This window comes from Pelodiscus sinensis, chromosome 7 (assembly GCF_052426305.1).
Source record: "Pelodiscus sinensis isolate ZL-2025 chromosome 7, ASM5242630v1, whole genome shotgun sequence".
NCBI lineage: Eukaryota > Metazoa > Chordata > Testudines > Trionychidae > Pelodiscus > Pelodiscus sinensis.
The window spans coordinates 69,725,634-69,751,121 of NC_143058.1; the positions used below are offsets into that span (position 1 = coordinate 69,725,634).

Below are 25,488 nucleotides of genomic sequence, written 5' to 3' on the forward strand. Positions count from 1 at the left end.
TAACTTTGCATTCAAACATAGACAAAGTCATAGCAGTGTCTGATGATGTGGTAGCTGTTCTATTCTAGGGAGGTATAACTATATCCAGGTATTCTCATAACAATTTGAAAAATATTGGTTGAAAGTTGTACTGATTTCCACCAATACATTCTGCTTGGCCAAGCAGTTGCAATGTTAACTAATCACTGTCAGTACAGGCACTTTTCCCCCATGAGCACATTTATACATTAGTGTTGATAGGACATTTGATAAAAAGAAAGGCAGTTTTCAACTTAAAAACACAAAATATTTTTCCATAGCAAGGAAACAAGAAAAATTAATGATTATGACACCTACATTTTTGCAAACACAGAGGAAAAGTGTTTTTCCTACAAATTTTGCCAACTGTGTTTCTCATGTTACGGAGAGTATAATGGGAATCTTACCGGCATAATCCGTTCTTGCATAATGTCCATCTTCAGACTTTGTGGTAGTAGTTGTGTTATCTGTGTGAAAAGAAATACAACATGTTGCTTTGATGTTTGCTGGTGCAGTTGTAAAACAGAGGCCAACCGTGCAAGTCAGAGTGTGTAAGCAAGCAGATCCCTGCAGGGAGCTGTGTATTGGAGCAAAAATCTGCCTGGTAGGTGTCAATTGCAAGACTCCAGTCTTTGGACTGATTCAGCTCATGCTGAGGCACAAACCTGACATTCTAGATTTGTCTACCAGGGATCTAGAAAGATCCAGTTACCGTGAGATGTGACTTCCTCATTGTTTGAAATAACCAGGACATGTTGCTAATTTGATCCGAAAATGGTAAACAGGAAAGCAGGGTTCATTTAAAAGAAATATTTTATAGGAATATAAACAGAATATGTTTAATATGAAGGTTTAATAGAGCTTTTCAAATAGGTGTGCTTAGGATTTATAGATCAGAAGCTGGCTGAGGAGGGCAGGGAGAAACGAATAAAGATCCTCAGAGACTAGGGCTATTTTATCGTTAAAAATCTATTTCAAATAATAAAAACTATTAAAAATTTATTTTAAAACTATTAAAATTTTCCCCCTTTTTATTTTGAGCACAATATAGGCTTTTTGAAAATCAACTAAGCAGTTACACAGGCACTCACATGAAATAGTGCCACATGCTTCTGAATCCTAATCTTAAATCTTGCATGCAGCCAGGCGAACAACTACCTCCGAGTTATTTCCTGAAAGTACACATGCCTTTCTGCTGTGAAGAGGAGGGTGGCCATATTCATTAGCCTGGGCTGTGTGACTCTGGCATCACGAAGTTCCAGATTACACAACAATGATGCTCACCACAGATTTTGGGCCAGATCCTCTGATCCACGAAGGCTTTTTTATGCTGTTCCAGTGCAACAAGAGAACTCTCAAGCAAGATTCCTCATGCGCAAAGGAATCCCTATGGGGTTTGGAACTGTCATCGCAGGTGTATGTCTCCCTTCTAACCTCTAGCAAAGAGCATGCGGCCAGGGGAAGAGGGTGTGAGCGGACTGTTCCTTTTGCCACAACAATGCTTAGCCCCTTTTGACTATAGATATCAGCCATGCAAAAGAGCCTTAACATTACACACAATTGTGTTGGGGACTGGCTTAGGGCTGAAGGAACCCAGAATGGGGGGGAAAATTGCTTAAAGCCCCCTTTGTACCTCACCACTAGAGCTGTACCAACCAGAGCTCAGCAACAGCTCATATATTGGCCATTATTTCAAAACCTGTAATCAACAAAATCCCCACTCTACCAGACCACATCCCATACTGCAAATTAGAACAGTCTCTTGAAAAGAAAGTGAGTGTCTACTAACAAGCCAGCCCTGCTTTTATTTCTGCACAAAACCAGAAAACATGATTTGAAATGAATTTTGCTCTGAGCATTACCTTGACATCGACCCAAAGACATGACTTCAATTTTCTCCTGTTTCTGGCATGATGCTTCTTTGATTTGACATGCATTATCATAAGATTTCCCATCGGAAGCACAAAGAGGATTGAAGTTGGTCTGAGAACAGTCAATGTTACATACACACCTGAAAAAGATTTTGAAAAAGGTTAATGTAAAAAAGCTTTCTCGTGACAGCCTCGGTAGAGCACAATAATAATCATCATTATAAAAAAGGCTTGAAGGCTCACAATAAAGATCAATGGAATGAAACTGGAAAATTCTGGGGAAAATTCTGTTTGTGGTTGTGGGTTGGAATGAAATGCCAAGAAAATGGGAAAGAGAAAGAAGGCAAAAGGGAAACATAAAACCATATTAAAGCATGTGCTCCTGTAAAATATCTTAGGGTATGTCTACACTACAGCACTAATTCGAACTAACTTAATTCAAATTAGTTAATTCGAACTAAGCTAATTTGAATTAGTGCATCTAGACCTAAAGACTAGTTCGAATTAGCATTTTGCTGAACCGAAGTTAAGGATGGCCAGAAGCAGTGCCGGCAGGGCATCAGGTTAGGACTTAGAGCGTGGAGCTGCTGTCTCAGGCTAGCTGAGGGCTGTGCTTAAAGGGACCCGACCCCCACCCCGGACAGACAGTTCTCAGGGGTTCCCCGCTTGCAAAGCAGTCCTGGCTTGGAGTGCCCTGAGTGCTCACACTCGGCACATCACAGCACTCGGCCATCAGCCCGGTTGCACTTGCTGCAGGCTGCCATCCGGGGGCAGAGGGGTGCCAATCAGGAGGCTGCAGGAGAGCTTCCACCCCGAGAAGCCCACAGAGCCACCCCAGTCCTCCCCATCAGGGGCTCGTACCCCATTCCTCCCTCACCTCCTTCCACTTACCCCTCCCTAGCCCCCCTTCCTGATGTACAAAATAAAGGACACGTGTTCAAAAATAGAAACTCTCTTTATTGAACAAAACTCGGGGAGACTGGGAAAAGGAGGTGGGAGAGGGGAAGAGAGAGGGTGGCAGAGGGGAGGGCAACTAAAATGATCAGGGGTTTGGAACAGGTCCCATATGAAGAGAGGCTAAAGAGATTGGGACTTCTCAGCTTAGAAAAGAGGAGACTGAGGGGGGATATGATAGAGGTCTATAAAAGCATGAGTGGTGTGGAGAGGGTGCATAAAGAAAAGTTCTTCATTAGTTCCCATAAAGAAGGACTAGAGGACACCAAATGAAAGGAATGGGTAGCAGGCTTCAAACTAATAACAGAAAGTTCTTCTTCACAAAGCAAATAGTAAACCTGTGGAACTCCTTGCTGCAGGAGGCTGTGAAGGCTAGAACTATAACAGAGTTTAAAGAGAAGTTAGATAAAGTCATGGAGGTTGGGTCCAGGGAGTGCTATTAGCCAGGGTGTAGAAACGGTGTCCCTGGCCTCTGTTTGTGGAAGGCTGGAGATGGATGGCACGAGACAAATGGCTTGGTCGTTGTTTCGGTCCATCCCCTCCAGGGTCCCTAGTGTTGGCCACTGTCGGCAGACAGGCTACTGGGATAGATGGACCTTTGGTCTGACCCAGTACGGACATTCTAAGCTCATGGCTCAGGGTCGGGGGTCTCAGTGGACCACCTTGATTTTCATGCAAACCTGTTCCTGGGTGGCCAGGCTGGCAGCTCTCCTGCCCTAGACGGTCACTTTCCTGTGCCTAGTGCGGACGTCATGGATGAGGTCCACGATCTCCGCACTAGACCAGGCGGGTGCCTGCCTCTTGTGGACCCGGGCAGACTCCCGGGAGCCGCCAGCCTGGTCCCAGGAAGAGACGGAGGGCTGGGTGGCAGCGGGTAGCTGGTTCGTGCCGTGCCAGGTGCAGGGTCTGCTGGCTGGGTGCTGGCAGGCTTGCACCTGGCACGGGCACCGTAGCCAGCCCGTGCCCCTTTAAGGGCTCCGGGGCCGGGAGGGGGGCAGACGAGTTTCCCTGGTGGTGCCCAGAGTGGCTACCAGGGAAGGCTGGGGAAGGCTAGCCTCCCACTAGTTCGAATTAAGGGGCTACACAGCCCTTAATTCGAACTGCTTAATTCGAACTAGGCGTTAGTCCTCGTAGAATGAGGTTTACCTAGTTCGAATTAACTTTGTAGTGTAGACATACCCTTACATACAAGCAGATCCTCAGCTGGCAAGAGTTGTCATGGGACCGATAAAATCTGCGGCACTATGATCAACTGAGGAGCTGACCCATAATATATAACACTGCATGTGTATGTATTTATTTCAATTTATGATTATATATAAACATGTATCATATTTATGCCAGACTGTAGGTACCTTTCACATAATTAAAGATAAGATAATGCTACAGCTTCCCTCACCCTGAAGCCAGAAAATAAGTAAATAACCAACCAGAAGCGAAATCATACTCAAACCTAGACATATTATTTTTTTGTTTATAAAAGCATCATGCTGGTATCTCCCGAATCGGTATGTTGCACGACTGATAGGCAATTCTGTGTTAGAATGACCACAAATGGATGTTTTTTAACTCTTCCAGGTTGCATAGACCATGAGCCATCAAGTAAAAGTATCAGACCCTGCCATAATAATAGATGGAAAACCTGCAGACATATCTATTTCCACAACTATGCTGCTCCACCCCACCATGCTTTTCAAGATCCACGGTTCCTACACACTTTTATCACAACATGTGGCGTACCTCATCCATTGCACTCCAAGAACAACTGTGAGGGTAGAACCAGACAATCACTGTGCTCTGCAATGAACTTTCATAGAAAAACGACAGACGACAACGACAACAATAACAACAACAAAAACCTATCACCTATGGGTGAACACTTTCCACAAAAGGATCACTCCATATCTGACCTCTCGGTCCTCACCCTCAAAGGAAGCTTGCATAATACATTCCACATAGGAGTCTGGGAATTTACATTCATAACTCTGCTAGATGCTGAAAACCAAGGTCTTAATAAAGACATTGTATTTATGGTTCTTAACCCCCTAGCTTCCCCATCTCCCAATATCTGCCCTATGGTTGCAGATGGGTTTACTGGCCGGCAGTGTTCCCTTCACAGGTGATTAATCATCCCCGCCCAGTCAGTTGCTCAGGGCTCCTAGCTGATTGACTGGGCAGGGCTGATTAATCACCTGGCACAGCTTAGAAGGAATCACTTTGAATGGCCTTTTGCAATGTGTGTTAACTACGTATGCTAAACAATCTGTTCCACCTTCTAATTAACTGTGACACCAAGTACCTAGGCCCACATAAAAGCTCTCCAAAACTTGCCTTTCATTAGGGAAAGTCAGATAAAAGATACCACCCCACCCACCTTGTCTTTCTAATGTCAGAGGTGGAGTGACAGAGGAGTCAAAAGTCTCATTGGGTGTGTCTAGACTACCTAGTTTTGTCGACAAAAGTGGACTTTTGTCGACAAAACTATACCAGCGTCTACACTACCGCTGAGTTCTGTCGACATAACGTCGACAGAACTCAGCAGTTTTGTCGACGCTGGTATACCTCATTTTACGAGGCATAACACCTTCTGTCGACAGAACTCTGTCGACAGAAGGTGTTATTGCCTGTAAAATTGCGTCCAGACTACGGAGTTCTGTCGACAAAGCAGCTTGCTTTGTCGACAGAACTCAATGTGTCTGGACGCTCTTTGTCGACGGAAGTTTTGTCGACAGTGTCTGTCGACAAAACTTCCGTCGACAAAACGCGGTAGTCTAGACGTACCCATTGACTATCACTTAACTAAGGTTCTTATAGTGCCTATGTCTCTTCTGAAAATGGCACTTAAGAGGCTAAGCGCAGGTCTAAACATAAAACGCGGCACCAATTCAGCAGTGGCGTTGTAGCGCTTTCGTTAAGATGCTCTAGCTGACAAGAAAGAGCTCTCCCATCAGCTCAGTTAATCCCCTTCTCTGAGAAGCTCTCCCGTTGACATAGTGCTATGTACGGGGGCATTTGTTGGTATAGCTACTTCACTCAAGAGTAGGATTTTTCATACCCCTGAGCAAAGCAGTTATACTGATGCAGACCTCAGTTAGTCACTTCTGAAACATATATCCAAAATCTTTTTTCACTAGCTACAGTCATAGAATCATAGAACTAGAAGGAACTTCAAGAGGTCATCAAGTCCAGTCTCCTGCATGCATGGCAGAACCAAGCACCGTCTAGACCATCCAATCTCAGACAACATGTCAGAACTGCTCTTGTAACACATTTTTGAGGCTTGGTTTGGTTTTATCACATGATTTGTCACCCAGTAGCTCCCTGAGTATCCGAACCAGTCATGTGGTTCAGGAGGGTCATAAGGAAATCACTTTTCTGAATGGCAATATCCTTCCTCTGAGCCAATCAAAACACACACTGTCTGCTGATTCCTCATATTTAAGGCTCTACGGCACACACTAATTGCTAGGGCACCTTGAGAAACAACCTTATTAGAATGACTCTCTTGCTTTGTGGTGACAGAGGCCGACTGCCTGTGTGTCTTTATTGAGGTCGCACTTCAACTGCGTAGTGCCTTCCTTAATCCCTTTGTTTATATAGCCTCGGAATTGCCTTCGTTTTCCATTACTTGAGATTCTAACAAGCCTCTCATATTTGTTATTAGGAAACCATGTTAGAAGGGAGACAGCTGCTTGAGAACAATCAGCATCCTCTTCTGATATGACTTCGGTGGGTGTTCTGTGCATTAAAGAGCTGTAGGACTGAGGTCAAAATGGCGACAGTCACGCACATTAATAACAGAGGTGGCTGCACATTGGGAAATGAAATAGATGGTTCTCCAAATAAAGATGCCTTAATCCAGGGTCTGTAGCTAGTCATGTGAGGGACAGCACAGAGCTAGCATTGGTCACTTTCCAACCCAGGCAGTGCTGTCTGCCACCAATGAACCAGACCTGAACAGTAAGAAGAGACACCTAAGGAAGTAACTGTGAGAGACAGAGACTGGGGTGTACTTTGTCCACAGAGGGCAACTGCTGGATTTGAAAGAAAGGGCTCATCTGACATGTCAACCCTGCAACCGGATGAACATATGGATGTGGAACCCCTGAGATATTAATTTGGAGGGGATCAGAAGGGATCAGAGCTGAGTCACCTCAGGAGGAGGTCCACTTCTCTCCTGTATTCTGCCCTAAAGCAAGCATCACCCCTGTTCAGAACACAGAGCAGCAGTGTCACAAGCACGGGACTGCTGCTTTGTTTCCTTGGCATCTCCTGTCTCATGGTCATCCCTGCTGTCATGATGCGTTACAGCAGCAGCCCAGGCCTACCGATGTGACTGCCTATGATGCACAGATCAGCTTCAGTAATGTTTAAGAACACAAGAACGGCCAAAGGTCCATCTAGCCCAGTATTCTGTCTTCCAACAGTGGCCAATGCCAGATGACCCAGAGGGAGGAAACAGAACAGGAAATCATCATGTGATCCCTCTCCTGTCACCCATTTCCAGCCTCTGACAAACAGAGGCTAGGGACACCATTTCTGCCCATTCTGGCTAATAGCCATTGATGGACCTAACCTCGATGAATGTATCTAGTTCTTTCTTGAACCTTGTTAAAGTCCTGGTCTTCACAGCCTCCTCTGGCAAGAAGTTCCATAGGCTGACTGCTCTGTGTGAAGAAAAACTTCCTTTTGTTTGTTTTAAACCTGCTGCTTATTAATTTCCTTTGGTGACCCTTAGTTCTTACGTTATGGGAGCAAGTATATAACTTTTCCTTATTCACTTTTTCCACACCAGTCATGATTTTACAGACTTCTATCATATTCCCCCCCTAGTCTCCTCTTTTCTAAACTGAAAAGTCTCAGGGTACGTCTACACTACAGCGCTAGTTCGAACTAACTTAGTTCGAATTAGTTAATTCGAACTAAGCTAGTTCGAACTAACGCATCTAGAACTAAAAACTAGTTCGAACTAGCGTTTTGCTAGTTCGAACTAGTAAGTCCACATTGAGTGGACTCTGAACAGGGCTTAATGATGGCCGGAAGCAGTGCCGGCAGGGCATAAAAGGAGGACTTAGAGCATGGAGATGCTGTCTCAGGCTAGCCGAGGGCTGCGCTTAAAGGGTCCCGACCCCCACCCCGGACACACAGTTCTAAGGGGTGCCCCGCTTGCAAAGAAGTTCTGGCTTGGAGTGCCCTGAGTGCCCACACTGGGCACATCACACCACTCGGCCATCAGCCCGGCTGCACTTGCCGCAGGCTGCCATCTGGGGAGAGGGAGTAATTGGGGGGCTGCAGGAGAGCTTCCACCCCCAGAAGCCCGCAGAGCCAGCCCAGTCCTCCCCATCGGGGGCTCGTACCCCATTCCTCCCTCACCTCCTTCCACTTGCCCTTCCCTAGCCCCCCTTCTTATTGATGTACAAAATAAAGATAACGTTTCTTCCAACATTGACTCTGTCTTTATTGAACAAAACTGGGGGAGACTGGGAAAAGGAGGTGGGAGAGGGGAAGAGAAAGGCTGGGAGAGGGGAGGGCAACTAACATGATCAGGGGTTGGGAACAGGTCCCAGATGAAGAGAGGCTACAGAGACTGGGACTGTTCAGCTTAGAAAAGAGGAGACGGAGGGGGGACAGGATAGAGGTCTCTAAAAGCAGGGGTTGGGTGGAGAGGGTGCATTCAGAAAAGTTCTTCCTGAGTTCCCATAAAGAAGGACTAGAGGACACCAAAGGAAAGGAATGGGTAGCAGGCTTGAAACTAGTAAGAGAAAGTTGTTGTTCTTGACAAAGCAAATAGTTAACCTGTGGAACTCCTTGCTGCAGGAGGCTGTGAAGGCTAGAACTAGAACAGAGTTGAAAGGGAAGTGAGATAAAGTGATGGAGGTTGGGTCCATGGAGTCCTATTAGCCAGAGGGTAGGAGTGGTATCCCTGCCCAAAGTTTGTGGAAGGCTGGAGAGGGATGGCACGAGACAAATGGCTTGGTCATTGTCTTCGGTCCATCCCCTCCAGGGTCCCTAGGGTTGGCCGCTGTTGGCAGACAGGCTACTGGGCTAGATGGACCTTTGGTCTGACCCAGTACGGCCATTGTAAGCTCAGGGCTCAGTGTCGGGGGTCTCAGTGGACCCCCTTGATTTTCATGCACACCTGGTCCTGGGTGGCCAGGCTGGCAGCTCTCCTGCCCTAGACGGCCACTTTCCTGTGCCTAGTGCGGAGATCGTGGACGAGGTCCACGATGTCCGCACTAGCCCAGGAAGGTGCCCGCCTCTTGCGGTCCAGGGCAAGCTCCTGGGAGCCGCCAGCCTGGTCCCGGCAAGAGGGGGTGGGCTGGGGGGCATCGGGTGGGTGGCTCTGTGCCGTGCCAGGTGCAGGGTCTGCTAGCTGGGTGCTGGCAGGCTTGCACCTGGCACGGGCACCGTAGCCAGCCCGTGCCCCTTTAAGGGGTCCGGGGCCGGGAGGGGGGCATAGAGTTTCCCTGGTGTTGGCCAGAGTGGCCACCAGGGAAACCTGGGGAGGGCTAGCCTCCCACTAGTTCGAACTAAAGGGCTACACAGCCCTTAGTTCGAACTAGCTAGTTCGAACTAGGCGTTAGTCCTCGTAAAATGAGGTTTACCTAGTTCGAACTAAGCGCTCCGCTAGTTCGATTCAAATTCGAACTAGCGGAGCGCTAGTGTAGCGCATAGGAAAGTTAGTTCGAACTAACGTCCGTTAGTTCGAACTAACTTTCTAGTGTAGACATACCCTCAGTCTTTTTTAATTTCTCTTCATACAGGACCCATTCCAAACCCCTAATCATTTTTATTGCCCTTTTTTGAACCTTTTCCAATGCCAAGATATCCTTTTTGAGATGAGGCAATCACATCTGTGCACACTATTCAAGATGTGGGCGGACCATGGTTTTATAGAGAGGCAATAAGATGTTCTCTGTCTTATTCTCTATCCCTTTTTTTAATGATTCCTAATAGTGAGATCCTGCTTGCAGATTATCCTATGTCAGTGGTCAAACTTTGGAGCTGCTGTACTGCCCTCTAAACTCTTCCTGTTGCTTCTGATGCAGAGCGATGCTGCTGATTCTTTATTTCCTGCCTACCAGTTGTGCCTAAATCCCATAATGCCGACCTCACAATCCTCATCTTGCAAAGTTAAGGCCATGACAATGCAGTCCCAATTTACTGGCACTCTCATTCATTGGCTTTTAACCATCATTCCAAATCAATCTGCTTCAGGATCACAACAGAGATGTGGACCAATAAGACTAATTGGTCAGACTAATAAGCGTGTATATGTGGGTGTCCATATAACAGCTTTGGTAGAGGAAGCTTGGACACAGAAAGAGGCTCTGTGTATACTCGACACCTTACAGAAGCGCAGCTGTACAGATGCAGTTGTGCTGTGGTAAGATCTCTCTACTAGTCACTCTGCATTGGCGGGAGAGAGCTCTCCTGTTGACATGATTAACCATGTCAATGAGCGGCAGTAGCTCTGTTGGTGATAGAGCGTCTCCCGCCAACCTAGCACTGTGGACGCAACCACTTACATCTCTGAGCTACATGCGTTTTGCTGGCATACGTGGTACTGGGTGTATCTCCCGTAACCAGGACTCTCTGGTCTGGCAGAGGTAGCAGGGATTGGCAGCAGCCAGGGAGTTCTGGCCCCAGCTGCAGGCAGGGAGCACCTGCCCCGGCCGTGGAGCTTGGGTCCGGCGGCAGCTGAGGAGCTCCAGCCCCAGCCGCGTAGCTTGGGGTCTGGCAGGGGCTGCAGAGCTCCAGCCCCGGCTGTGGAGCTTGGGTCCAGCAGCAGCTGTGGAGCTCCAGCCTTGCCCACAGAGCTCAGGGTCTGGCAGCAGCAGGTAGGGAACTCCAGCCTGGGAAGCCACGGCCAGGCAGATGGCGGTGGTGCCGGGCTGGAGCCCTAGCAGGGGGCAGAAGTTCATCACGAGCCATGTTGGGAGGGACCTCCCCATGTCCAGCAAATCTCCTTGATCAGGGATACTGGATGAGGGAGGTCCAACCTGTAGTGTAGATGTGGCCAGAGAGGGGCAGGAGAGTCAGTATGTCAGCAATTCGTTGAATGCACCCAGTGAACGTGGAGTTTCCAAGGAGAACATATTACATATAATCTGTTGCACAAGCTAAACCGAGGTCACAGAGCAGTGACTAAGCTGCTCCCCGATATTTTCCTTGGTTAGTGGCCTGAAACATCTGTCTAAATAGAAATTTTCGTCTCAAATAAGGTCAAATTTTCTCATTACTCAAATAAGGTCAAAATAGATTTTCCTGACATTTTCCTAAAGTGTACACAATGTGTGGTGTTCTTCAGTCCCAAAGGAGAAAGCAGGGGGAAAATAGTTGTAACCTTAAGTATAAAATTGACTGTTAAGTGAAAAACACAATTAATCTAAAACTCACTATTCATAGTTGACTTTTCTTGATTAAATATTGTACATAAAATTTCTTGAGAAAATATTACCTTAAGTTATATAAATACAGATCTTGATTTCCCTCAGACACTAGTGTAAATCAGGAGTTAAACCAGTGCCAATAAGTGGAAATTCTCTCTTACAGCATAGCTAATCCCAACAGCACTAATGTACAAATAAAATGAAACAAAAAGGGTCAATTTCATAAGAATTTTCTTATCAATATAATAGAAACATTTTACTCCACTAAAATATTTATTTCCCCTCACACATAAATAAATAAATAAATATTAGGAAGGTCTTGCTTATTTTACTAAAGTCTAAGTCATTCTAGGAATTATTTACTGCTGGAGAAATCTGGATTTTTTTCCACATATCTCCTCTATTTTCATGTCATATGGTACACAATAAATCTTAAGTTCCCTTTGGTAGTAAAAATCCAGAAAGAGCATAAATTCTCCAAATTTTACATCAAGTTTAATGAGAAAATGATGAAAAAAGGGATTTACTATAGAAATAGTAGGAAGAACTATCCTACTAGATATAAAATTTTCAAAAATGCCCAAATGACTCAAAAATGCCCAAATGACTAGAAATGAGCATAGTAATTTAGAGGCCAATTTCCGAAGGCATTTAGAGACCTAAAGATATAAATAGGTGGCTGGTGCAGATTTTCAAAAGTTCCTAGACACCTAACTGCCATTAATCGACTGGTATAGCGTTCATCTTACCACGTAAATAGCAAGATTCAGCTACATATTTTTAAGCAGAGAAATATGTACATTCCTAACTATTTCACTGGGACCAAGCCCAAAAATCCAAGAACGATTCAAGAGAATTCTGAAATATGGAGGAAAATGACATTTGTTCCAATACAGATATCTTACCTAATCTATGTGTACACATCCACTCTATTGCATCATGGCATATAGCTAATGTGGCTCAGTAATACTAAAAATGACCACCCCGTCACTTCACATATTCAGGTACAGATTAAAGTATGGGCCCTGTATGGGACTGTAGATGAAGATACTTTAACTTCCTGACGCAACAGACATGCTAAATTGGACCTTGCACGATTAAAGAATATTTCGACAATCCTTAAGTGCTTGGCCAGATGAAAGTCCCAATGTAGTCAATGTGAATTTTGCTTGAGAAATATCTAGAACTCCAGGACTTGAACCACTGTGTGAGGGACACACAACATGTCCTGGGCTGTGGCACTTTACTACTTTATTTAGCCGTATCATGTCATCCTATTTCACATCCTATCCAAATGTGTCTCTTCCCTCCCACTAGATCTATAACATTTTGATTTTTCAAGCTCCAAACTAACTTTTTGGCTCTCTTTCCCAAGTGAAAAATCAAATTGGTCCAACCCATTTCAATGGTGGCTGTATCGGTCACAAGACCTTTTAGCGGGATTCTCAAGGTTTCCCTCTGCTTCCTCTGTTTGAGGCGGAGAGGGATGCTTCCTGCTGTGCCAGGAAGTGATTGAATGGCTGTGTGTCTGACCACAGACCATGCCAATACAGCAGTTTCCCAACCCCCAAGGCACTTCAGGATGTCTCTAATTTTAAGTAATTTGATCATTGACCATTTTATCATCATGGCTATGACTTCCAATTATAGCCATGTCCATAAATCTATTTCATTTCTGTATTACTAAGGATAGCCTTGAAGAAAGAGTGGTAATTTAAAGGCTGACTCTGCTTTCCTTGGGCTCAGGAAGCCATGAGAAGGTCAATGAGATCTCCCAGGGCTCACTGGATGAAACTCTCGCCAGGAGCACACATCAAGTAAACGCGCAATGTTTGAATACGCCTGCTGCAATAAGAAAAACAGCTTTAAAAGCAGCCATGAGAAAGTTACAATTCCAAGATGGCAGCTGATATTCTGTGGCCTTTGTGAAGAAGTAAGAAATCCTCAACTCAATCTATGAATTCACACCACTTTTTAAGAGTTGGTCTTCTACATCAGAAGATTGCTAAATAGAGACACTGTAAACTATTTTTAAACAAGGCTTACTTCATCCCTGTCTAATCTTCTGGGTCAGTGCCATGTTTTCTTTGATAGGCTTATTTTATTTCCCTTCCTATGTCTAGCCATCGCTTGATACCCAGCATTTCATTTCATTTGTTTATTTTAGTTGGGTGGCATAAACTGGGTGATCGCTAAAGCAAAAAACTAACAGGACTAAAGGGTTTTCTGACCAGTCCGTGAGATTTTGGACTAGGCCTCTGAAGCAGTCCAGAGTTTTGATGTTGCTATCACCATATTATAAGGGCATACAATCAGACAAGAGCTAATTTAGGAGGAACTCCCTGATTGCAAGTGATGCTGGCCAATGTAATGGAGAAACCCACTGGATTGCATGTGGGAAACTAGTATGAGTATGAGGTAGGTATGATGCTAGGCTTGATGCAGTTGTACTTATACAGCTTGCTGCTGAGCTGCAAACTTTCAGCTCCATTCCTGAATCTCTGTGGCGCAAACACTAATCATTATATCAAATGGCACAGTGGATAGATCCATTGGATATGGATGAATTTAAGATGCTACCTCCAAACTCATTTTCTACCTATGAAATTTCACACCCCATGAAAAAATGAAAGACTAGTACATTGACAGATCTGATGGCCCCTGACTTCCCCTTTCAAACGTTTGTAGCTACAGCTCTCCTCATTAAACCATACTATTCACTGGGCACTGCAAAGGTCTTTGCCTGGATAGGGAAAAGGTCACAGTGGAAAGGATCAACGGCCGCAGACGACCGTCACTGAAAGGCACTGTGCGTGACGTGTACTTTAAGAAAGGATATGGATAAAGAAAGAGCAATTTGTTCAAAAAGGAACAGGAGATTTGTCTATTTTTATTTCTCCCTTTACTGTAGGGGAGTAGAACATAATCATCACAGTGACACATGGAAGGTGAAATGTGCCTTGCACCTTTGTAAGGAACTGAAATCTGAAGGCAAACGTTTGGACTTTGCTTTCAACAACATATTATTAATGAATAATGAAAATTTGCTGGGCAATTTCTCTGTGTAGCAAAAAGAAGGCTCTTTATGCAGCTTTGATGAGCAGGATGCAGGATAAGGTGAAAAATACTGTTCAAATAGAGTAGGTTCTGGAGTATTTTATTCAGCGTGAGCACACCATGACAACACTTCATGATATACGTTAAATAGCCCTTCTATAGTTCAGAAATCTTGGAGCTTGTGGATGCTACCTCTGAGTATTAATGATTTATATTTAAAATACAGAGATCATTTGCTGTTGGAACCAAAGTATCAGAAAATTCTATTTCAGAAGATACCTGAAAATGGTACTTAATGAAGATGACTAATGTGCTGTGCCTAGCTGATTATGCAATAAATCTGCCACAGAAAGAAGCTGTTGTCAATAAAGAATCAAAGCATAGAACTGAACAGGCAAGGATGCAGCAATGAGAAATATACAAATATAAATGTGTTGTTATTTTGCAAGCAAAAGCTATGGCATTTGATTGCATGTGCTAATTAAAGCAAGGGTAAAATATTGCCATCTCTATCTGTGAACACAGTATTTTACAATGAAAATAGTGATGTTCCATCTTGCAATAGATGTAAAATGTTCATATATTTTCTCTAGGCAAAAAACATTTCATGCAGATAACACTTTTGCCCCCTGAGACATCACAGGCAAAACGTTTATTCCATTTTGCACAAACAGTGCCCCCCCGTACAAAAATGCTTTATTTTTCATAAAATGGCAAAACCGCAATTTTTCCACCAGTGGGCAAAATTCATTTTACAACACTTTAACTGAAACACATTGGCCAGACACTCAGTTTTCTGATTTGAATGCTGGTATTTCCATACAAAAGAGAGCATCTGAACGTGGCCTATAATTTACATCTAAAACTAACCATGACAGTGTATTCTGGCATATAGATACCAGTGATTAAATCAAAATGCCTTTTATTTCATTTTGATTCCTATAAGGCTTTTCTTTTTGGTACGTGGGTCGTCTTCATTAACTGTACTGGCAGGAACATTGAAATACACGTGCTATTATAACTAACACCTGTTTCCTAGTTCAAAAGTGATTGTGTATTCTGCAGTAAGTCAGGATGATGCATGCTTAAATTAGCCCTAGTTAATATTAGACAGAGCATGTCAATTGCTCATTTTGCATTGGCATGTGTCTGTTTTAGGATACAGGTAAAGATGTTCATTTACACAAGCAGCTCAACACCTCCTGACAATGGAATAGGTACAGATGCTCTACCCACTTATAATCTATCTAAGATGGGCTGGCTTTGTCTGCGGCTAATTTGTATTGCTTATTGGAGTTTACATGTACACCACCTTCAGGATTTGTCCCCAAAGCAGCACTGATCTAACACCCGTGATGGAGTTGCTAGCAGGGAACTACAACTCCCGTAAGTGCCCTTTCTACTACACATCTCCTTCCTGCTGAGCAGTAAGAGGAAAAGTCTAAACCAGGAAGTGGCTAGACCCTGTTGAGAAAGCAGCAGCTACATAGCAAGCCAGGGGCTGCAGAGAATCTGGGTACAAGAGTCACATGGAGATAGAGTGACCAGGTGTCTGGTTTTAGACTGGAAGCCCAGTCGAAAAGGGACCCTGGTAGCTTTGGGCAGCACTGGCCAGGGCATTAAAAGTCTGGTTGGTGGTGCTGTGGGGCTTAAACAGGCACGGTGCCCAGGGAGTTGATAGCAGGTCTGGCTCCTAGGCAGGGGTAGGGAGGAGAGGCCCCCACACCCTGTCCCTGTTCTGAGCATTGGCACTGCAATTCCATTGGCTGGGAACCAGTCAATGGGAGATGGGGGGCAGTGCCTGCGGGCAAGAGCAGTGTGCGGAGACTTCTGAGTCCTGGCCTCTCCTACCTTGGCATTGAATCTGCTGCCGGCTTCCGGGGTGCAGTGTAGTGCTAAGACAGGTAGGGACTAGCCTGCGGTAGCTCTGAAGCACTGATTTCTGGGACCAACCCAAGGTAAGACCAAACCCCTCCCCCAGGCCCTCCCTAATCTGGAACCCACTCCTGTACCCCAAATCCCGCACCCTATTCCCACCCCGGAGCCTTCATCCTACAGCTCAATCCCCTGTCTTCACCGACAGCCACCTCCCACACTCCAAATCTCTCTGCCTCCACCTCCCAGCCCAGAGCCTCCTCCTGTACCTCAAATGCTTAATCCTGAACCCTACCCCATAGTCTGCACCCCACCAGAGACTTCACCTCCGTCCTGCATCCCAGCTCCCTGCTGCAGCCCGGAGCCCCCTCCTGCACTCTGAACCCCTCATTTATGGCCAAACCCACAGTTAGAGCCCTCATCCCGTCATGCACCCTAACTCCCTGCCCCAGCCCAGTGAAAGCAAGCGAGGGTGTGGGAGAGCTATCCACTGAGGGAGGGAAAATATAGTGAGCAGAGGGCTTGGGGTTGGGGCATGGTCTTGTGGAAGGGGTGGGGCGAGGGTGTTCAGTTTTGTGTTTAGAAAGTTGGCAACTCTCGAGCAAGGAGCTTCAGTAAAGATTCCCCAGGAGCCATGTGCAGAACAGGCTGAGTCTGTCAAATGTTACATTCTGCTGCAAGCTTGTGTGGGACTTGTGGGGAACCGCAGCAGCTGGGAAGGGGGTCAGTGAAAAGAAGCCTCGGTGGGACATACTAAATGTGCCTGGCCTGGAAACACACAAGCTTCTATTTGCTTGAACAGAGACAGAACTGGAGAGGGCACTCAGGCAATAGGTCTGAAAAGCCCCCACTCTCAGTTGGATGGCCCTCGGGCACCCAAACAAGAACTGCTATTGTTCACTTTGAACCAGACCTGTTTGAGCCACTACATCTATGACACTTGCAACTCTTCCTTTTCCTGCCTGGAAAATGCTTGACTTAGCCCTGTGTCTGAGTGACTCTCCGGACCCACCAGGATTAGGACCTTCGAGGTCCAGCTGCTGAAGCACACACAGTACAGTAAAACTCCATTAGTCTGGCATCCAATGCTCCGGGACTCCTGATGGTCCGGCACCATCAGGAACCCGGAAGTGCTGGACAGGCTTCCCCCATTCAACTGCTGCTGAAACTGACCAGCAGCTGAATCGGGGACGCCGGGAGCAGAGCAGCTGGGGTGCTGCGGGGTTGGTCCCGTAGCGCTGCCCCTCGGCGCTGCGGGACCAACCCGGCAGGACCCCAGCTGCTCTGCCCCAGGTGTCCCCGATTCAGCCGCTGCTGAAACAGATCAGTGGCTGATTCCAGGAAGCCCCGGGCAAAGCAGCTCTGCCCCGGGCTTCCTGGAATCAGCCGCTGATCTGTTTCAGCAGCGGCTGAATCGGGGACCCCTGGGGCAGAGCAGCTGGGGTCCTGCCAGGTTGGTCCCGCAGCGCTGTCCTTTGGCGCTGCGGGACCAAGCCGGCAGCACTCCAGATGCTCTGCCCCAGGCATCCCCAAGAGCAGCTGGGGTGCTGCCGGGTTGGTCCCGCAGCCCCGAGGGGCAGCGCTACGGGACCAACCAGGAAGTACCCTAGCTGCTCTGTCCCAGGCGTCCCCAAGAGCAGCTGGAGTGCTGCTGGGTTGGTGCCATAGCACCGCCCCTTGGCGCTGCGGGACCAACCTGGCAGCACCCCAGCTGCTCTATTGCAGGCATCTCCGATTCAGCTGCTGCTGAAACTGACCAGCAGCAGCTGAATCAGGGGAGCCTGGGGCAGAGCCAGACTATCGTAAGGGGGGCTATGAGGTGTCTGGGGTGGCATCCCCTCCCACCCCACTCCAGACCCCTCATAGCCCCCCCTTCTGATAGTCCCGCATATCTGATAATCCGGCACCCCCTGGGTCCTAAAGGTGCCGGATTATCGGAAGTTTACTGTACTTGTCTCTGAGTCAAAGTATACCTGGCACACTACTACCCTAAGCATTGCTGTTCTTCATTACTGAGCTGGCTCAATATTTATACAGCTTTTATCTAAAGATTTCAGCACATTTAATAAACAGTGAGTTAACTAAGCCTCACTATGTCCCTGAGAGGTCTGTATTATTAATTATCATACCCATTTTAGAGAGACGTAAACTGTGGGTCACAGACATTTGTGGTCTGATCCAAAGCCAATAGAAGTCAACACAGGGTCAGGCATTAAACAATTGCATAATCAGGAATACAATCCAAGAGTCTAACTCAAATGTTGTTCTAGGCACTAGACAATATCGTCTGACAGCTTACATACTCAGGTGACTTTACTTTTTTTTTTTTTGCACTACAGACTGAACCTCTCTACAATCTGCTGAACCACAAGAGATCAATATTGTCTAGCAGCATTACCAACACTTCCACTACTTACTGGGCTCTTAGAAGACATTTAGGGGTAAATCAGAGCTACAGAACAGCACAGAAAACGGAGGCTATGTCTACACTGCAGGCTTTTTGTGCAAGAACAGTTGTTTTTGTGCAAAAACTTCCGGAGTGTCTACACTGCATGTGCGTTCTTGTGCAAGTAACTTTACAGTAAAGCATCGGAAAAGAGGGCTTCTTGTGCAATTGTTATTCCTCTCCCCAAGAGCTCTTGTGCAAGAAGGCAGTGTGGACGGGCAACAAGGGTTTCTTGCGCAAGAAACCCCTATGGCGAATATGGCCATCAGAGTTTTCTTGTGCAAGAAAGCATCCACACTGCCATCCACAACTCTGGCACAAAAGCATATGGCAGTGTGGACATGCTCTTGTGGAAGACCTTTTGCACAAGAACACTTGCACAAAACAGTTCTTGTGCAAGACGTCTGCAGTGTAGACGTAGCCTGAGAGTCAAGACTGGTGGATGTAAAGAAACCTTATGGGATCATGGGAAACTTGTCCACACCTATGATAAGTGGACAGCCGGCTAACTAAAATTGTGTTGGACCATGGATTTTACCAGATCAGAGAGTGCTGGACTAGGAGGTTCAACCTGTATTTTAAGCAATTTTCCAGAATGTGCCTATGCTAAGAAATAGATTGAAATCTCACTGTAGTTTTTTAAGTTGCAGAACTGAGAGACTTAAAAGATGCTCCATATCCAAAGGAGCAAACTTTGCTTTATTCTCCAGGCTAATGAACAACCTTATATGGACTGGAAAACAACATAAACTATGTATTTTTAATGCCAGTGGCATATGGAATTTTTTTCCAGGGTCTACAGAGATTTCTCCTTTTCTGCACTATCATAAGTAAAAACAACAAAATGACTCATTTCCAATGTCTTTTTATTTTTATTTATTTATTTTCTTTGTGTCTTTTAGAGGGCCATGTCTGTGTTAAGCAGTTTAGAACATCTGATTTTTGCAGTGACTTCCCCTGATGTTTACCTATTTTCACTGTTCAAATGTTTGCCTTCACTAACACTAAAAGGAAAAAAGGCTTGATTCCCTAAGGGTGCAGCTACATTTCTGCGTGGCATTTCAAGAGCATGCTGTTATTCAAACAATTAGGAAACACACATACCATGCAAGGAATTTTCAGGACACTGCATTGAGATTGTTATTATTATATAGCACATAATGAAAATGATTTGAAGGACCCTGAAGCATCATAACAGGAAGAAGCAGTGAATAATCAAGTGATTTTTTTGACTGGGCTAGACCAAAATGCTGTTTACTGGACATATGTCAAGCTAAAATGCACTAAAACGGTGAATATAATTATTGCTGCCCTCTCTTGCATACCAAATGCAATGGAACAGAGGAGTGGGACTGGAGTAGAGAGCCAAGAGCTGGAATAATAATTTTAAAGCTGCTGTGCTTCTGCTTTTTAAGAGCAGTAAGTCACTTGCAACATTAAAGAAAAATGTTTGGGTTTTCAAAAATGCATTTATTATGGCAGCCATGCATAGGTTATTTAGAAACTGTCTCTGGCCTGAACTGTGTATACACACAACCTATAATTGGGTGAGTAACTACAGGTTGAACCTCTAAAATCAGGGACTCTGGTCTGGCAACATCTGTAGTCTGGCAGGACCATGGATATTGCTGGACTAGAGAGCTCTGGATAGCCAGGTTCAGAAGCACAGGGTAGGCTGGGCTGGCAGTGGGGAGCGCAGCCCCAGCGGGGCTGGTCTGACAGTAAGAAGTGCAGCCGTGGCCCGGATTGGAGGCAGCAAGGCCAGCAGCCAGGAGTTCAGTCCTGCTGAGGCTGGCACAGCCGGAAACACAGCCTCGGTCAGGGCTCATGCGGTTGCCGAGTCCTGGCCGAGGCTGGCTGCGGAGTGAGGCCTGCAATCAGCAGGGCTGGTCTCTTCCGGATCTGGTGTGGTGGTGGACGCAGCCCCAGTCAGGGCTGGCATGATGGGGGGCTGAAGGCAGCGGCAGGTGGCAAGGAGCGCAGCCCCAGCTGGGAGCAGAGCCTACAGCTGGGTAGGGAGCCTTGACCTCCCCTTGTCCAGCAAACTCCATGATTTGGGACCACTCAGGTCCCAAGGGGGCCAGACAAGGAAGGTTTGACTTGTACAATTAAATTACAAGCTAGCTTCATTAATGGAGCTACACTGTTTTACTAGCTAAGGATGTAGCCCCACAACTTATTAGGGATGTGAATGGGTAACTGGTCAACAGGCAGCCCCGCAAGACCGGGAGCCAGCAGCCAAGATCCAGCTAATATAATGTTTAACTGGTTAAGTGATTAAACAAGATTTTACATTGTTAATACTTACACTTTGACCAGATCAGGCTCTATTGTGAACAGCGAATAAGAACTACATAGGTAATCCACTGTGCAAGACCTGAAAAGTGATCCCTAATTTTAATTTCATTTGTTTCTTAATGTCCTTTTCAAACAAAATAAAACCCCCAAGCTCCAGCATTAAATGTTTGCCTTTGCTTCCTTCTTACAATTCAAAGTACCAATTATAATTCAACCTTCACCTAGCTTGCACATGTCTCCAGTGCTCTCAACGGTATACAGCATTGCATGTTAACGCCTTAAGGGCACAGTAAATGTCTCATTTTATTTTTAAAAATATTGTTCCACCTTAAAGTGAAATGACAAAGGTGTGTAAAACAGCTTGTGCTGAACTGGGGACATACAGTACACACAGAGAAACCAGATCACCACACCGCTCATGACAAGTTTTTGAAAAGGAGTGGCCAAAAAAAAAAATCTGAATACAGGTCGAACCTCCCTGATCCAGCACCTTGGGACCTGTCTGATCTGGGATAAGGGATTTTGGAGGCCCAGAAGAGGTCATTTCTGGTCTCCTTGACACCAGCCCCCTCCAGTTCTAGCCTCAGTGCTGGTCTCCCAGCCGGCTCCCCCACCTAGCTGGCCCATGCTGCCCTGTCAGCTCTCGCTGCAGCGCCTGGTAGTCCTGCCGCCTTCACATGCACTGGGCTCCTGCTGCAGCACCCAGCAGCCATGCTGCTTCTGTGCACCCGGTTCTAGATGCAGCACCTGGCAACCCCATTGCCTTCCCACACCAGGCTCCTGCACCACTACTAGGAAGTCCCACTACTGCACATGGGGCTCCCTCTTCCCTACCGGGAAGACCCACTGCTACATGTCGGTCTCCCGTTGCCTTACCAACCTCCAGAGCTCCCATGAGCTAGCTGTCCACCAGGACTTTTTGGTCCTGGAACATTTATGGTGCTGCTGGACCATGGATGTTGCCAGCCAAGAGAATCCTGGGTAAGAGTTTCAACCTGTACTATTCAGTAACAATCAAATTACATGCATATTCACAATTCCAGAACGAGCAGGTATGTAGTGTCTGAAGCACAGAGAATAAAAAAGGAATGTATACATTTTGCCTACACTTCATGGGTCCTTTGCACCTCTACAGTCTGTATTCAACCAAAGCTCTAGCAACATTCTTCCTGCATAAACATTTAAGACTGTCCTTCATTGCATGGATCCTTTATTGCAGCAAGCCTTGGATGACTAGGATTGCTCACTTGTATTTTGAAACTAATTAAGTAACATGAACCATTGCAATATGTCACCGTGTTTCATATTAATTTGCAACATACGAAAGAGTCAAGAAAAAGGTACCTAATCATTATGAAGTGTCTTGTCTCGTAGGCCTGCAAATGGCTGCCTGCTTTCAAAGGGTAGGTTTGTTCACAGAATGCAGCAGCACTGAAAAGGTGGGAGTCAAAGGTAAAGTTTGTTTTATTCTTTCATGTAATCACTTTGCCAATCAATTAAGGAGTAGAGCATTAGAGCTGTCGGGGGGAGTTTGTACCCTCCCATTAAACTTGTGAGAAGCGGTTAAGTGGAAAGAAATATCCAAGGATCTTTTCATAGAGTTCATCCCCAGTTGCTCTATGTGTGTGAGAACATCCCATACATTAATCTGTGAGGTATGACCTCCTCCTGTGTTCCTCATAGTTCCAAAAGGATTTGCAAGAGGTTGTGAGTGTCACTCTGCCTTAGCTTTCTGGCTGTGCTGGGCACAGCCCTTGAAGTGGGATTTGGGATTGCTGCAGAACAGGCCTCAGTTCTATTATTTTTCCCGTGCAGGGTTGTTGTAATTGTGTTGCTGCCAGGATACCGGAGAGTCAACGTGCTAAGATAACATTTTTATTGGACACTGCATATTGGTGAGAGAGACAAGCTTTTGAGCTTACACCAAGACCTGAAGAAGAACTCGGTGTAAGCTCGGAAAATTAAATATTACCTTGCCCATCTTGTTTCATACTTTTGCCTGGTAATTTCTCTGGAGTGCAGAGTGGAGTGAGGTGCAATGGGGAATGAGATGCCCCAATGGGGAATGAGATGCCCCTTCCCAGGCCACTTGCTTCCAACTTCCAGCCCTTGTTTCCAGCCCTTGTTCCTTGAGCAATTCTCACCTCTGAGAACCACCAGTGGGATTCTAGGAAGTGAAGAAGGCTGTGTGGAAAAGAGGCTGACTCCCCTTTCCAGGTAGGCAATGAAAAATGGAATATTCCTGCCCTGACTCAGGATCAGTCTAAAATCCAGGCTAGTTGTTTATGACTGTGTGTGTGTAGGATTATCTTTACATTCCTCAAGGCCTCGCGTGTCCCCTGCTGTATTTCTGTATTTGCAGTGACTACATTTCACCGCCGACAGAGGCTGGCATAGGTCTGCTGTCTGGAAGAGATCACAAGCTCTAGGAAGGCTGTTGCTAAAAGCTGGAGCTTGGTGAGGTCAGTAGGTTCTCAGCCTGAGAATCAGGAAATCTGGGTTTAATATTTCTACCACTGACTCATTGTGTAATCTTGAGCAAGTCTCTTCACCTCCGTAACATGTGGATAATGACACTGACCTCTTCTGTAAAGTGTTTTAATATCACCTCAGGATCCATCCCCAGCATCAGACGAGGGCCGGGAGATGTCCTGGCTGACAGGCACCGGCTCCAGGGACAGGGTGATGGTCTCCTCCTCCTCCCGCTGGCTGTGGTTCTTCTCCTTTGCTGTGACCTGTGGCTGGGTGATGATGGGGGTCTTGAGGCTGGAGTCCATGATGATGGTTGGGGAAGACACTTCCCTACCTCCCGGGATCTGGTGGAGCTCCTGGTAATAGGAGCAGGTGTGGGGTCCTGCCCCTGAGTGCGATCTGTGTTCTCTGGCCCTGACGTATTCCTGGCAGTGCATGTTTACCTTACTCCTGATCTGTTCCAAGGTCCAGGGTGGGTGTCCGCGCACTTCCAGGGACTCGGCCATGCACTCAAAGATGTCAGCATTGTGGCGCTTGGAGTGGAGATCCTGCAATGTCTCCTCCTTGCCCCACAGCTCGAGGAGGGACAGGATCTCCGCTCCAGACCAGGAGGATGAGCAACTCTTGGTCCCCCTGAGTGGGTCTTGAGACCCCTGGGGCTGCTCCCTGCGAGGGCCAGGGGAGTTCCCAGAGGGCTTGAGGCTCTGCCATGGGTGGCAAGGCCTGTGGCAGGGAAAGCTGCGTGGTCAGAGTCCTGTTCTCAGGCTGGCTTCCTGGCACAAGGCTTGTCTAGGGTGCTTGCAGCTTTAAGAGCTGGCAGGAGATAGGAACTATAGAGTTGTGATTGATATGGACAGAGTGTCCACCAGATCACCTGTGTTATTTCCTGGAGGCCTCTTCTTTCGAAAGAAAACCCTCCTCCCCATCCACACACGCCTATCTCTGAAAAGCTCTTTCAGAAAAAAGCTTCTTCCTCGTAGAATGAGGATTGCCAACACCAGAAAAACCCCTCTGTTCTTTCAATTTACTTTTGAAAGAACATGATTGCAGTGTGGACATAACTCAGGTTTTGTCGGAAAAAATGGCTGTTTTTCCGACAAAACTCTGTAGTGTAGACATGCCCCGAGGAATCCAGAAAAGCAGTAATAAGAGGATAGGAAAAAAGAAAGAGTCATGAATGAATGAGACTTACTGTCTCATGAACAAGTTCATCATGCCAAGCTTAAGAGAGGATAAGAAAATCACATTTCAGGACCACAGAGTGATCAAGTTGAAGTACAAACATAGCTGGGCAGAGTAGGTAAAAGGGATTCATTGTTTCTGTGCATGTGAGGCATTGTCTGCAGGCAATGATGTGCTGGTGACAGGTTAGCCACTGAAATGCTGCTTGAAGAACACTTACAGTTTTGATTCTGGTGAGGATGTACTCAGTTCTCACTAGTGACCGTCAGGAAGCGATAAAAGAGGACACATTGGCTATGTCTAGACTGCATCCCTCTGTCGACAGAGGGATGCAAATCAAGCACATCAAAATTGCTAATGAAGCAGAGATTTAAATATCCCATGCCTCATTAGCATAAACATGGCCACCGCTTTTTTCTAAATAGAGTTCTTTAGAAAAAAATGGCAGACTAGATGAGGATCTGTCAAAAATAAAGCCTTTTTGTGACAGATCCTGCATTCCTCAAAAAATGAGGTTTACAGGATCTGTCGAAAAAGGCTTTATTTTCGACAGATCTGCATCTAGACTGCTGGTTTTTTTCGAAAAAACTCCATTTTGAAAAAAGCGGCGGCCATGTTTATGCTAATGAGGCATGGGATATTTAAATCCCTGTTTCATTATTAATTTCGATGTGCCTAATTCACATCTGTCTGTTGACAGAGAGGTGAAGTCTAGACACACCCAATGGGTCAAGTAAACAGGCATTGGTTAAGTCTGTGGCAGTTATGATCTGACCAGGTGCAGGAATTCTAGAAATGAGCTTTTAGCTATGGTTAGACATTCTTAGGACTGCTCTTGCTCTAGGCATAAGACTTCACCTGGGAAGGAAACAGGGATTGTCTAACATTTTACAGGTGGGCAAAATGACCTTTATGGTACTTC

General features: G+C 46.0%; 1 protein-coding gene across 1 annotated transcript in view; it reads right to left on the reverse strand.

Moving 5' to 3' along the window:
- Window positions 1-25,488, reverse strand: part of TMEFF2 (transmembrane protein with EGF like and two follistatin like domains 2) — a 229,381-nt gene that overhangs the window by 61,590 nt on the left and 142,303 nt on the right. The window contains exons 6-7 of the mRNA XM_075934210.2: window positions 1,881-2,029; window positions 426-485 (exon numbers count right to left, since the gene is read on the reverse strand). Coding sequence (XP_075790325.2) covers window positions 426-485; window positions 1,881-2,029 — 209 coding nt within the window. The remainder of the gene's footprint in view (window positions 1-425; window positions 486-1,880; window positions 2,030-25,488) is intronic.